Source organism: Folsomia candida, unplaced genomic scaffold (genome assembly GCF_002217175.1).
Source record: "Folsomia candida strain VU population unplaced genomic scaffold, ASM221717v1 Fcan01_Sc021, whole genome shotgun sequence".
NCBI lineage: Eukaryota > Metazoa > Arthropoda > Collembola > Entomobryomorpha > Isotomidae > Folsomia > Folsomia candida.
In genome coordinates, this window is record NW_019091213.1 from 1695685 (window position 1) to 1708169 (window position 12485).

General features: G+C 40.7%; 1 protein-coding gene and 1 long non-coding RNA gene across 3 annotated transcripts; one reads left to right on the plus strand and one right to left on the minus strand.

Moving 5' to 3' along the window:
- Positions 1-7873: 7873 nt before the first annotated feature.
- LOC110858574 (keratin, type I cytoskeletal 9) lies at positions 7874-11220 on the plus strand. 2 transcript variants are annotated; one of them, XM_035858780.1, is made up of 6 exons: positions 7874-8994; positions 9732-9882; positions 9955-10290; positions 10454-10607; positions 10663-10905; positions 10977-11220. In XM_035858780.1, exons 1-6 carry the CDS (start codon positions 8972-8974, stop codon positions 11126-11128), a joined length of 1059 nt encoding a protein of 352 aa, XP_035714673.1. In that variant the 5' UTR covers positions 7874-8971; the 3' UTR covers positions 11129-11220. The 2 variants fall into 2 exon arrangements, with proteins under 2 accessions (XP_035714673.1, XP_021963083.1); XM_022107391.2 differs by lacking the exon at positions 7874-8994 and having other exon boundaries at positions 9605-9882.
- LOC118438462 lies at positions 10699-11796 on the minus strand. Its single transcript, XR_004836802.1, has 3 exons — positions 11222-11796; positions 10928-11113; positions 10699-10813 (listed from the first exon to the last, which is right to left on the minus strand). It is a non-coding gene; the product is annotated as an uncharacterized LOC118438462 (long non-coding RNA).
- Between the last annotated feature and the right edge of the window lie 689 nt (positions 11797-12485).

Consider the following 12485-nt stretch of genomic DNA (forward strand, 5'->3'; position numbering starts at 1 on the left):
TGTTCACACACCGCGTTAACTATAAACTCTGGATTCGTTCTTTGTTCAAGCCCGTTTTCCAAGGTGATGGTATTAGAATCCTGGATTCCCATTGAGGCAAGTGTACGTTGAGGGTACACGCTTATGCACAGTGCGCTACTTTGTGTGAGTCGTGTGTAGGAACAGTTCGGTGACTGACAGACAATGCTACTGTGAGTAGACGCATAAAACTTTTCTTGGAAAAACTGTTTGAGAATTGGTTCATCGTTGGATACTTCTTCAATAAGTTGCATTAAAAATTCAATGGCGTCATGTTGAAGATGCTCATTTTCACTAGTTGGTTTAGGTACCACTGTTCGGTTTGACAATGAGCCAGTTTCTTCAATGCAAGCTTCTCGTTGAGTTTTTCTTGTGTGTAGTGCATCATTCAGTGACCCAGGGTCAGCATCTGGCCTTGTGGTGTACATGAGAACTCCGAAAAGCTTTTGGAGTAAATTTAGAATTGCTTTATTATATTTCTCCTCCTCAGGGATCGGAATAGATAAAACCGTGTTTCTTATAATTAGGGAAGAGTAGAGCATTTGGTAGATACTATTTGAGTAGCAATTTGAGGATGTGTTCATTAATCCGACAATGTGAATAGGATGTGGGTGTAGAGTAACTCCGCCTGAATTTATAACAGCCGAAAGTAGTATAAAAGATAATGTCATCCAAGATGTAAGTTACAGTTTGTAATTAACATTACCATTTTGCTCCTCTTCGTCAGAAAATATGTTGTCTTCTTGGGCAAAGTCGTCCTGATCGTCGATGAAAAAGTTTTTGATGAAATCTTCATCATCGATTGCGGATCCGATTGGTTCGGGTCGTGTGTCTGGGTATGGTGGTTGAGGTGGGGGTGTAGTGCTGAACCAAGTCCACAGAGATCCCGGTTGGTCAATTGTGGTAAGACCAAGTCTAATTTCCAGTTCGTGAGACCTGAATGCTGTTATTAGATCACGGTCTAGACCGGGATGCATGCGCTTTGGACCATCTGGAAGCTGTTGTTCGTCTTGACCTTCATATTGTTGAAATGCCGGATGGGATAGCTTCATCCACATTTGAGTTGGTGGAGGAAAAACATCCATAAACTCCAGGAGTATTTCTTCAATCCGTGATTGGTGGGCTTTGCTGAATCTGTTGATTGAGGCGTGCTTCATTTGCCTTCCCATCGACAGAAGGCGGAGGCGGATATAGTCTTTTAACCACTTTGCAATTTGATCATCTTCGCCGAGAATTCCCAAAGACCTGGCTGCCCCGTGCCTTGGGAACTGATCGAACTCTCGGCAGAATTCTCTGTTCGTAGATGGAAACAAAATTAATAATGAATTAACCCGGTCACCCTTTAGTGGACAAACTTACACGTAGCTACATGCCCCGTCCGGATTCGCCACTATCTGCCTCCAATTTTGTTTGGACGCTTTAACGTAGTCATTTAAGCTACTGTAGCCGACTGCTAATCCTGTCATCTCCCTACTATCTGCGAAGGGTGTATACCCTGTCTTTTTGTAATTCCCTGGGAAATTATAGTATCAAAATTGTATTAAAGGTAAACAATAAAACGCCACTTTATCCACTCTACCCGTACCTGTCAATTCATCTGGATTGACATTCCTACACTGGACATTTCCTTCAGTATCACGATAGAACAGAATCGGTTGTTTCGTAAGTTCTGTTTCTCCTTTCTTCTCTTTCTGTTGTCTATTTAATAACCAATTCTGTGATATAAAATGATGAGTTAAATAACGTTCAGTGGCATGGATGTTACTTTTAAATTTAGTATTTGAGATTACTTGGACGTCATTTATGTAGAATCCATTTATTTCGCAAATCTGTTCCAATATCACTGGTGATAAATCAGGTTCCTGGTGGGTTTCACGAAATAGCTCTTCTAGAACCTTCAATTCTTCCTTGCTGAAGCGATTTCTCGTCTGAGTTTGTGGAGCTTCATCATTATTCCCCGGGGGACTTTGCCCTGGTACAACCTGCGCCATACAGAGTATATCGATTAGTACAATGTTTGGGTGGATAAAATGACAAATTGTGACCTGGTCAACAGCTGCATCAGCGATCGTAGTTCCTGGACTCGGGGTTTTGTTTTGAAGGTTTAAGGTATCAGTGGATGAATTCTAAAAACGTAAACAATTTAATAAACACGGATTACTCATATGCACGAATACTTAATGTTACTATATTAAATTTAATATTAAATTGAAATAATTATTCTTAATTGAGTAATTAGTTAATTACTTAATTATTATATTTATTAATTGAAATTGAATAATTACTCACCTTGATCCGTACTTTTCGCCGTTGATTCCTTGTTTTTCCTTTCCCCTGGGAATTGCGTGTTGCTGTTTGACCATAGGACGGGACACCCTGTGGAGTGACCTGGTCAGGACCGGCGGCATCCTACACAATAAAATTACACGTTTAGTCCCTTATTTTAACATTTTATTTATTTATTTATTTATTTATTTATTTTCATTTTCTATTAAAACGTAGCTACCTGACTTGAAACAGCACCAGGTGCCTCCGGAGTTGCAAGTTTTTCCCTTTTACTGAGTGGTTGTTCGCCACATGTTTTTCTTTTTCGACTTTGAGCATCCTTCATTTTATCAACATGCAAATAAAAGAATTCTAAACTTGTTCATGGAAAGAAATTAGGAAATGCAATGGTTGGAAAGAAATTCTAAAAAAATATGGAAATTTTCACATTGGTGTTTGAAGGCTCCCTCTCCTCTTACGTCATCCCATTCCAGCTATGACGAGTGAGTCAGACGCAAAGCAGCCACCCATTTATGGGCCAACCGGGCACACATATCACTTTTATTAGACAAGTCTCTGCTAGGATGGCAGAGCTAACATTGAGCTCACATCTTCGTTCATTTTCATATTTCATATTCGTTTTATATTTGCATTTTCTCTATCTGCAAATAAATCACTTCTTTATGGCTAATTAGACCTTTGTGTTCCGACACACCACATCTCCTATTCACACTAACGGCCCTTTCTACGACTCCTCTTCTCAAACAAACTCTTTCATCCGCTGTACTGCTTGCTGCTCCTCCAACGACGAGGACAACGATACCCACCAACCAACCCATCCATCCATCCTGCGAGACTCCCAAAAACTAAAAAGCATAAGCAGCAAGATATCCAACACCACTGCCAAATATGCAGAATGGGCACAATTCATGAAATCATATTAAATTCTAAACCTCCATGCAGAGAGATTCCGGCAGGATTTAATTTTAAGGAGTTTCTTCATTTGTTGTGTTATCATCTTTTGAAGGATGGGGAAAAGGGATGAGAAATAAATAATCAGGTCCAAGCACTTCCAAGGGACGTGTCCTGTATTCATTCATTCATGATGTATGTATTCACATTTTGTGTAAGTAAAAATAAAGATGTTAATTACCATTTTGTTAAAAATACTGTGTTAATCCCGATTAAATTGATTTCATGGAACGATCTTGATTCGCATATGACGTGGAGAGAGAGAGAGAAACACTGCATAAACAAGTATATCCCGATAATCGTGCATGAAAATTCCAGTGCAGTGCAGTGGTTTGATGTCGTGAAGGACCGTTTGGATGGAAGGAGCAAATTCTAAACTTCCTTTTGCAGGCAATCTGCCAAGCTCACACTGTTGGTGGTTGGTTTGGTTCATGGTTGGCATTGGTCGGGGTCTCCTCGCAGTTCGTCTCATCTTCAAATGAGATCTTAACTCACTCACTTCAACGGCTTTTCACTCATTCACTCAACTCTGTAATAATTCCTCCACTACGATTCCCTTTCCTCCTCGAACTTCTTCTTCCGGTGAACAGACATCGACCCCACGAGTCGATTACCAAGTTTACTTCACGTTGTTATTCCTGATAAGCACTTATCAGACGTTATATTTATCGAAACATGGCAGACTTTCTCCGCTTTCACTGAGTTTTTTGGAAATAAAAAATTACTGCAAAATTTCGAAACTGGCGTTGGAACGTGACCATTTTTGTAATTAATTGTGTGCAAAATTTTAATCATATGTAAATAATTTCTTATTAGACATCTGTGTAACTGGATACTTCACGAGTATGCAACAACTATTGCCTTCTTTCAATTCAAATCCAACTTTTTTTGCATCCTTTCCAAACTGTCATTCTGGTGACTTTTGTGCCTGCCAAAAGTAACGTCTTCTTCAAACCAGAAGCATATGTCATGTCACTCTTCCTCTTCTCAAGTTGTCGTTTTGTTGGTGTCACATCACCAGCAAGAACACCACCGACCACACCTTCTGGCTTTGATTTAGCTACTCACTCGCATGATGAGTGAAGTAATTTGCTTGTATTCAAGAATTTTGGAGTGAATTATTTTTAGAAATATAATTTAAAAGAAAGCCGAACATGTTCGCTCCGTCACATTTTTGACAGGGGTTGATTGTAGAGAGAAAGTTATCTATGTAACCAACTCGGAAATAAATTGTCATCATAATTTTTATTATTTTGACCTAAAAAAATTTCACATTATTTTTTGAAAGTCATACTTTTTTTATAACTCTTCTTTTTTCTCTTTTTGAGACCCTGAACCCTAATAAAATGGCGTCCTGCAGGTCACGTCACGTCAGGCATCCAACCTTGCTTACTGTCCGATTTGGTTAGTTAGTTGGACTTCTTTCTGCCTGTCTGTCGTTGTCGTTTTGGCGAGAGGAATTGTTGGAGTTGTTGGTTGGACGAGGAACGGAAACAGCGAGGAATACGATACGAGAACAAGACGGAGCTATGCTATGTGCATAGACCAACCAACCAGTTGTGTCACAGACAAGTCAGTCAAGTCAGAGAGTGACAGCATCAGAAGGACCGGGACAAGAAGTAGAAGAAAGAACAGCACCACCACCACTTTTGCTACACGACTCGTCACTTCAACAAACCTCCTGTAAAAAGTTTACTTAACTGGCTGACTAAATACTGATCCGGGGGCAGCCACATATTCAGCTAAATATTTAAGAATCCAAGATTTCCTCGAGTTAAAAAATATCAGGCCACAATTGACTTAAAAAAACTGGACGATATGACATGATTTCTCCTCCCTGTGACTTTTACTTACGGTGGAATGCAGCATGTACTTATCTATACATACATAAGTATGTATAGATAAGTATTTGGAGTGAGTGCGAGCATCATGTCGGACTAAACAGGAGCCAAAATCGTGGTCCTATAATGTAGCTGTCGGAGGAGATTGAAAAGCGGAACGGGAAAAAGTATGAAAGACAAACTCTGCTCTCGAGGAAACGATTAGCTTCGGCAGTCCCCACTCAAATTATGACAAATTGTATTACACTTTCACAAGAATGTACAAGGGAAGGGCCTCTCTCTCTCACTTCACTCATTCACTCGTCTCCTCAACTGTCAACTCTGCCAAGAGGAAACAAAACGAGAGTCTGCAGTTGGCATGATTTGCTCAATTTGGAAGTCGAGCTGGTTCTCGCTAGTGTAACAAAAAAAAGAAAGTGATGCTTTTTCTAGAAGTAAAACATAGCTCGGTTTTCTATTTATGTAACTTAATAGAATTGTCTTGGTCAAACTGCTTCATCAGTTAACGTAACGTAACACCTTGATTTTTTTTGCATAATTATGTATCTGTGAAAAACTACCCATGTTGCATAATTGGGTTGGGCGTAGATGACACAAATGCTGGACCTGGTGATGAGGCGATGTGACATTATTGCAACGGGGTCACGGATGCATGCAAATATGTGCGAAGGTGCAAATTACATATGAGGCCTATGTGCAAATTTTGTATTTTTCGAAATAAAATGAAACGTTTAAGGGATGAAACTGGCAGTACACGAATGTCCAGCGACTTTTAGCCCTAATCTCGCATTGGTGGATCCGCAACCTTTATGAATTCCTCCTGAAACCCAACTTTCTCATATTTTTTTGTGTAATACGGGGAGAAAAGGAAGGTGGAAAAAAGTGAAGCTTTCGGATGTGAAGGAAATCACAAGTTATGTATGCCTATCATCTCCTTGTTGAGTTGTTGGATCGTTCTATGAGAATGGATGGATGAGGAGTAGGTAATTCCGAGAGCGCGCTGTATCGCGCTTTTTCTGGCACTAATTTAAAAAATTCGTTGCTATACTCATGAGTAATTGGTGAGAGTAAAAAATTCGCTTGGCGTCAAGCATCCATCAGGATTTATTATTTTCTAAGCATTTAATAATATATAAATTACAACATGACACAGAAAATCTTTTCTTAAAACATAAGAATACAAAACATTTTAACGCGTACGGAAATTGCATGTTGCCTTTCTAAACTTATACGTCAAATAATTGCATTAACATAAAATAGTATATAATAATAACATCAAATGCACAAATTAAATACTTTTGTATATATTTCCAAACATATCAATCTACAGACAGTATTATGCGAGTTATCAAATAAATAATTATGCACTATATCGTAATGGTAATCGATGTTGATCACTTGGCCTGCTTAGCCGCCTTAGCCCTACTTTCACGCTTGTAGATGGCTCTAGGAGTCATTGATAAGACGCTCCTATATCCACCCCCCCGCGGCTGAGGAGGTAACCCAGCAGCAGCTCGAACACTTGCCGCTTTCCGCAATTCTCTTCGTCGAATTGATGTGCCAGTTGGGGAATCCCCTTTTGGTTGACGACCACTTGGCAAAGGTGGAAGCCCCTGGCTAGCTCGCACAGATTTGGCAGCCCTTCCATTGCGAGAGGCAACTGCATATTTGCTCATGGATGGACCGTCCCGATGTTGCACGGCAGTCACACTTCTGATCGTGGCCACCAATTCTGGTATATTATCACAAGGACAGTTTCCCGAAGTATGCGATACATTCTTTTCGAAACCCCTCCCGCACTTTACACAACTATACGGCCGATGCCACACATTGCAACGAGATCGTGGTGTCACGTCCTTCGTGGCACCAACTGTAACAACCAGGTATTGCAAATGATCCGACTGAATCGGTGGATTAGCGGCTAAATCCACTCGGCACTCCAGGCCCACTGGTACTCGAACCACTGCATGATCCAACATATTACTGGATTGTCCAGCCTTGCCGAGATGGGTCCATGGATGGGTAACCGATCCAGCATTTTCCACCCCTAGCTGGAGGTCGGATTCTACTCGCATTCCAATATCACCTAACCTCTTCTGTATTTGACCGAACATTGGATCATTGCGGTGGACATTGAAATCGCCCATTGCTATCCAAATGTCCTTTGGTCCAAACAGATCAGGGGGGCCAAAGTGGGTTGCTAGCGCATTCAATTGCAACACTTTGAACGCACCCTTGGCATCGCCAGGGCCATGCATGCCTGATTGCAAATGGCAGCCGACCAAATGACAAGTGTAGCCGTCTTTGGTAAGGGTGGCCGCTACTTGTCGATGGTCGTCTTCGCCGAGCGGGTCAATATGCAAATTCCCAGGTACAAAACCTATACCAGGTTCAGCAAGGATCACGACTCCATGTGTGGCACTTCCAGCAAATCCTTTACAATTACATGGTAAGTCATGACGGTTCCAAGTCGGCAAGAGCTTCAGAAGGGCTGTCGTCTCCTTCCGTCCAAATCTCGGTCCATGGTGAGTCTCTGTCAATACAAGTACATTAAAGTTTTTTGCGGTTTGAATTGCATGGATTTGAGCAATTTTGTTGACGAGCGGGACATTTTTGTGGTCGATTAAGCCCTCTGCATTTATGGCCACAAACCGAAAGATAAAATTGTGTGCCATTTTATCATCAGGTCAAACAGCAAAATCTGCGACACAATTCAAACAGTCACTCCTGCGAATTTGTCTGCGATGCAAATATTTTTTATTCAAAAAAGTATTTTAATGCCTTAATCGTAACAATGAATTTTAACCTAAATTAATTTAATCTAAATTAAATTTGAATATTCTTCTTCTGCCCGTCTCTTCTTCTTGACGTCTTTCTGTAAAAATAAAATGAAAACATGCTCTGAATGAACTGGCTCATAAAAATCAAAGCGAAGGCATTTTACAAATTAGTCGATGACGTGAACTTTGAGGAAGGCGGGTATTTATCAACTTGGGAACATTATTAGTTCTTAAAAAACCTTTATCTTTCCTTATTTTTAGCCCGAACCAAGGGCTTATGTACCCGTTGTGTCTGTCCGTCTGTCTTCGATAACTTTAGAACGCGTTAACCGATTTCGATGAAATTTGGCAGAAACATGTATCTGTACATGTATCTTACAATTTGTATGAGAATTCACCACACCTGAAGAAGGAAATATTTAATTTCCGAAAGCTCGTGTTTTGCTAAAATAAATCACAATGTCTTCCATGAGACCCGAAAATTCACCATTAAACATGTATCTGGGCAATATGCAATGCGACGAACGAGTTCGAAGACGGGTTCGATCAAAAAAGATTTGGACCGGTGGGGGTCATATTAGTGGTGTGGATTTTTAAAACCAAAGGGAGGACCCTTTGGTTTTTGGCGTTTGGTGCAGAGTATTCGAAAATAGTCGTAAAAGACTGAAATTCGGTATACTAGTACCAATAATATAAAGTAGGAAAATGATTGGACCGGGTGGGGTGACCCATACCAATTTTGAAATATTGTCCTAGAACATTGAAATTAAGCATATGGGTCTCTATTAGCTTCTTATGAAGTAATATGAAGCAACTTTTGAAAAAAAATTGACACAGAGATACCCTATGAGGTGATCCCCACCGTTTTTTAAATGTTGTCTTAGAAGTCTGAAATTTGGTACATAGGTCTCTGATGGCTTAAAATGAGGGAATAGGATGTTGAATTGAGCAATTTTCAACCTGAACAATGTTCACGGTGATAATGGGAATGATGCTCAATTCGATGAAGAGATTAATGAGAATACTTTAAACATACTTACCCGATGTTGGTTGTGGTAATTGTAATGGGAGTGGATAGAGAAGGGAAAGACGACGATGACGATGACTGCGACTGACAAGTTATCCAGAAGAATTGCTACCTACCCAAGGTAGAAGTAGATGAAGTGGCGAGTTTCGTGTTGACGTAGCTGTGGCGTGGGGTAGCCACAATAATTTCGTCCAACAATACAATGCCAGGTGGGATTGTACTTCTTGTCAAATTCCTTCTTGACGAATGCAGAATTGACCTGAAATAAAAAACAAATATTTTAAATGATGATAACTGCATACAATATTGACAAATTTGCTTAAATTAGATAATTACTTACCAATAAATTTCCGAAAAACTTAGAAGAGGAGGCAGAGGTGACGATATGTTGTCGCGTGTATGAGGCGAACGTGCAAGTAGTGTTGTATTGGTAGTAGAGTAGCCAGCCACTCAGAGAATCAGCCGGCAAGGAACCAAACCGGCCGGCTGGCTACTCTACTACCAATACAACACTACTTGCACGTTCGCCTCATACACGCGACAACATATCGTAATCTCTGCCTCCTCTTCTAAGTTTTTCGGAAATTTATTGGTAAGTAATTAAAGCAAATTTGTCAATATTGTATGCAGTTATCATCATTTAAAATATTTATTTTTATTATTGCATTCACCAAGAAGGAATTTCACACAAGAAGTACAAACAGACCTGGCATTGCATCGTTGGACGAAATTATTTTGGCAGTCAAGTCACTACGAGACTTGCCACTTCATCTACTTCTACCTTGGGCAGGTAACAATTCTTCCCTTCAAGAGTGGATAACTTGTCAGTCGGCACATCATGGAAAGAGATGACAAGGTTAAGGCCCTGAGGGCGATCTCAACCCTAGTCGAGGATTTGTTTGGAGGGTCCGGCGAACATGTTGCCGGAGGTTATGAAGACATAGACTCTTGGAGAAATCAACAGGGTAATCATCAACAGGTACACAAATAACATATTTTCTGTAATTTCATGAAAACTTAAAATTTGTTTTTGGTTTTCGGTGGACTGTAGGGATATGGATCATATATGGGTGCTGATTCGTACCATGTGCCCTCTTACTATGGATCATTCCAACAGTACCCACCGAATCACTCGTATCTCGTGAATGAGGGTGATCCCTGGTCAAACAATGGAGGAGGAAGTGAAATGTTTGTCGGGGGTGGAGGCCACGCCGGCGGTGGAATGCATGAATCTGCTGGCTGCGGGGGTCACTACAATGTTGCCGAAATGTTTAGCCGAAGGAATGACGGAAGCATCCTTGGAAATTTTGGAGGCGGTGTTCCCAATTATGGCGGGTATGGCAATGACATCCCTCCGAAAAGGAAGCGTGGGGGTCGCGGTAACGGGGTAAGTTTTTAGCCCGAGCCAAAGCTTATAGAATCACCATGTCTGTCTGCGACACGATAGGCGCAAAACGGCAGAACCGATTTTGACCATTTTGGTCTTAAAATGTGTATCTCGGCAATGCCTTGGATGAGTTGAATGACCTGATGAATTTTTTTTATTTCAGCCAAATTCAAAGAAGTGGAAGGAAAGGTGTCACAAATGTGACGAACGAGGCCATTATGCCCGCGAGTGTCCTAATGGTAGGGGTCCCTTGGGTGGGCGTGTCGACATGGATCGTGGCCAGGTTTCTCGGAGGCACGGTGGACCTAAACCAGGAGGTAATAATAATGATAATAATAATATAACGGTGATGATGATCCACTTTTTCTGAAGGAACTCGACCACGGCGATCGTCCCCAAATCGGGAACAAAGGTCAAAAGCCTATGCTGTAGGGAGGCGAACCGGTAGTTGTGGGAGTGTTGCTCCATGCTCGTCTTCCTCATCTTCTTCCCCGCCCGGGAATTTATTGTCATCATCGAGGAACTATAATCACCAAAGCGGATCAAATCATTGGGCTTCAAACTCCTCCAATCTTAATACTAGTCAAAACGGGAATGGGCAAGAAAATATTTCCGGTAAATTTTACTGAATTAATACTGTCATAATGGAGGAGGCGTCATAGTTTTCTTCATCCTTTGCTTTTAAGGACTTCAAATGAATAACAATCCAAACGGAAATGATCATGGACGACTCCCCATGACAGAGGAGGACGAGGACATGGCGGAGGTTCTGGGTCTGCAACGCCAAGAACAGGAGCAGAACTCCCCCCTGCAGAACACGCCCCTTCATGACCAATAATACTTGTATTGAAATAACTTGTTTTAAATTACACCTACAATTCTCTGGCCTGGTTAATGTAACAATTATTAAATTTGGCACATACAAAATTACCTCTATATTTTTTGAATGTTGTCATTTATGGGGCAACTTTTTGAGGCTTTGAGTCTTTCCCAGCAGTTTCTGTCGTGGACACAAATTTACTGTCGAAAGTAGCAAAACCATTTCACACTAACCGAACGAACCCAACACACCTCACTCATACTTCTCACTCACTCGGTCCGTGTGCGGGGGGCGACGATATTATTACTTATTTGTACTCCTTCTTTAGGCTACGTCTTTCTCAAAAATAAGGCATCTCTCTCATCCAATAACATAACATAACAGTCGCCGGCCGCGATACGAGGAGAAAGCTCTGGCCAGAGCAAAAAAAACCAAACCCGTCGTAAAGTAGAAGCAAATTACGAAATAATTTAAGAAATTGTGGACAAACCAAAGCCTATTTCTTTCTCAGTATTTAATGACAAAGCTTAAAAAGGGTTCTCGCAGAGGGACGATGCAATGAGCTAGTGTCACTATTAAATGGTGGTGAAATGGGATAATATTGTGGCATCTAAGTCAAGATTAAGATTAGAAATAGGGGTCATTCCTTGTAACTGGTAGTCGCAGTATGTAGTTCCACTACTAAATAGTTTAGTACATATAAGAAATTAGTGTAAATTAATGAAATGGTTGTTCATCAGGATTATTATGGTTTGCAAGCCTCAAGGACAACAGCTCTTAAAATATGTGCACTAAAATACTTACAAATCAAAACCAGATTGTCGTAAAAACGTCTTTATTTCTTCTTCTCAATTTTATAACAGGCCGTCAAGCAACGATGATTGATATCTGTCTGTAGTGGAAATAATTGCAATTTTATTTTGGCATCTTAAAGACAACCCGCGCGTCTACGGGTCGTCGTCGTCGTTGTTGTCGTGACACGTCCAACTGACCAATGGATGATGTCATGCTGCATCATTATTATTATTATTATTAGTATTTGCCAACGAGAAGAGAAACCTGCCATTCAAGAAAAAATGACTCTGACTGACCAATTCTTTCCAAAAAGAAATGATTTATCGTCTTGTTGTTGTATTTAACAAGTTGTTCTTCACGTCTTAAACTTGTATCGTACTGATTGGAACGACGACAAACTTATTTGCCCTTTAAATCAGACATTTTCATGAATAATCTCATCATGTAACCTTAAATATTGATGTGGCAGGAATTACTTAACCAGCTTATGCTTGCTTGGATCGCTTATTAGTAAGTTTGGCAGGCAGGCTGGGTTGGATTGGAGCCCGTCCCTGCGATGGAGATGATCACTCTCGAGTTA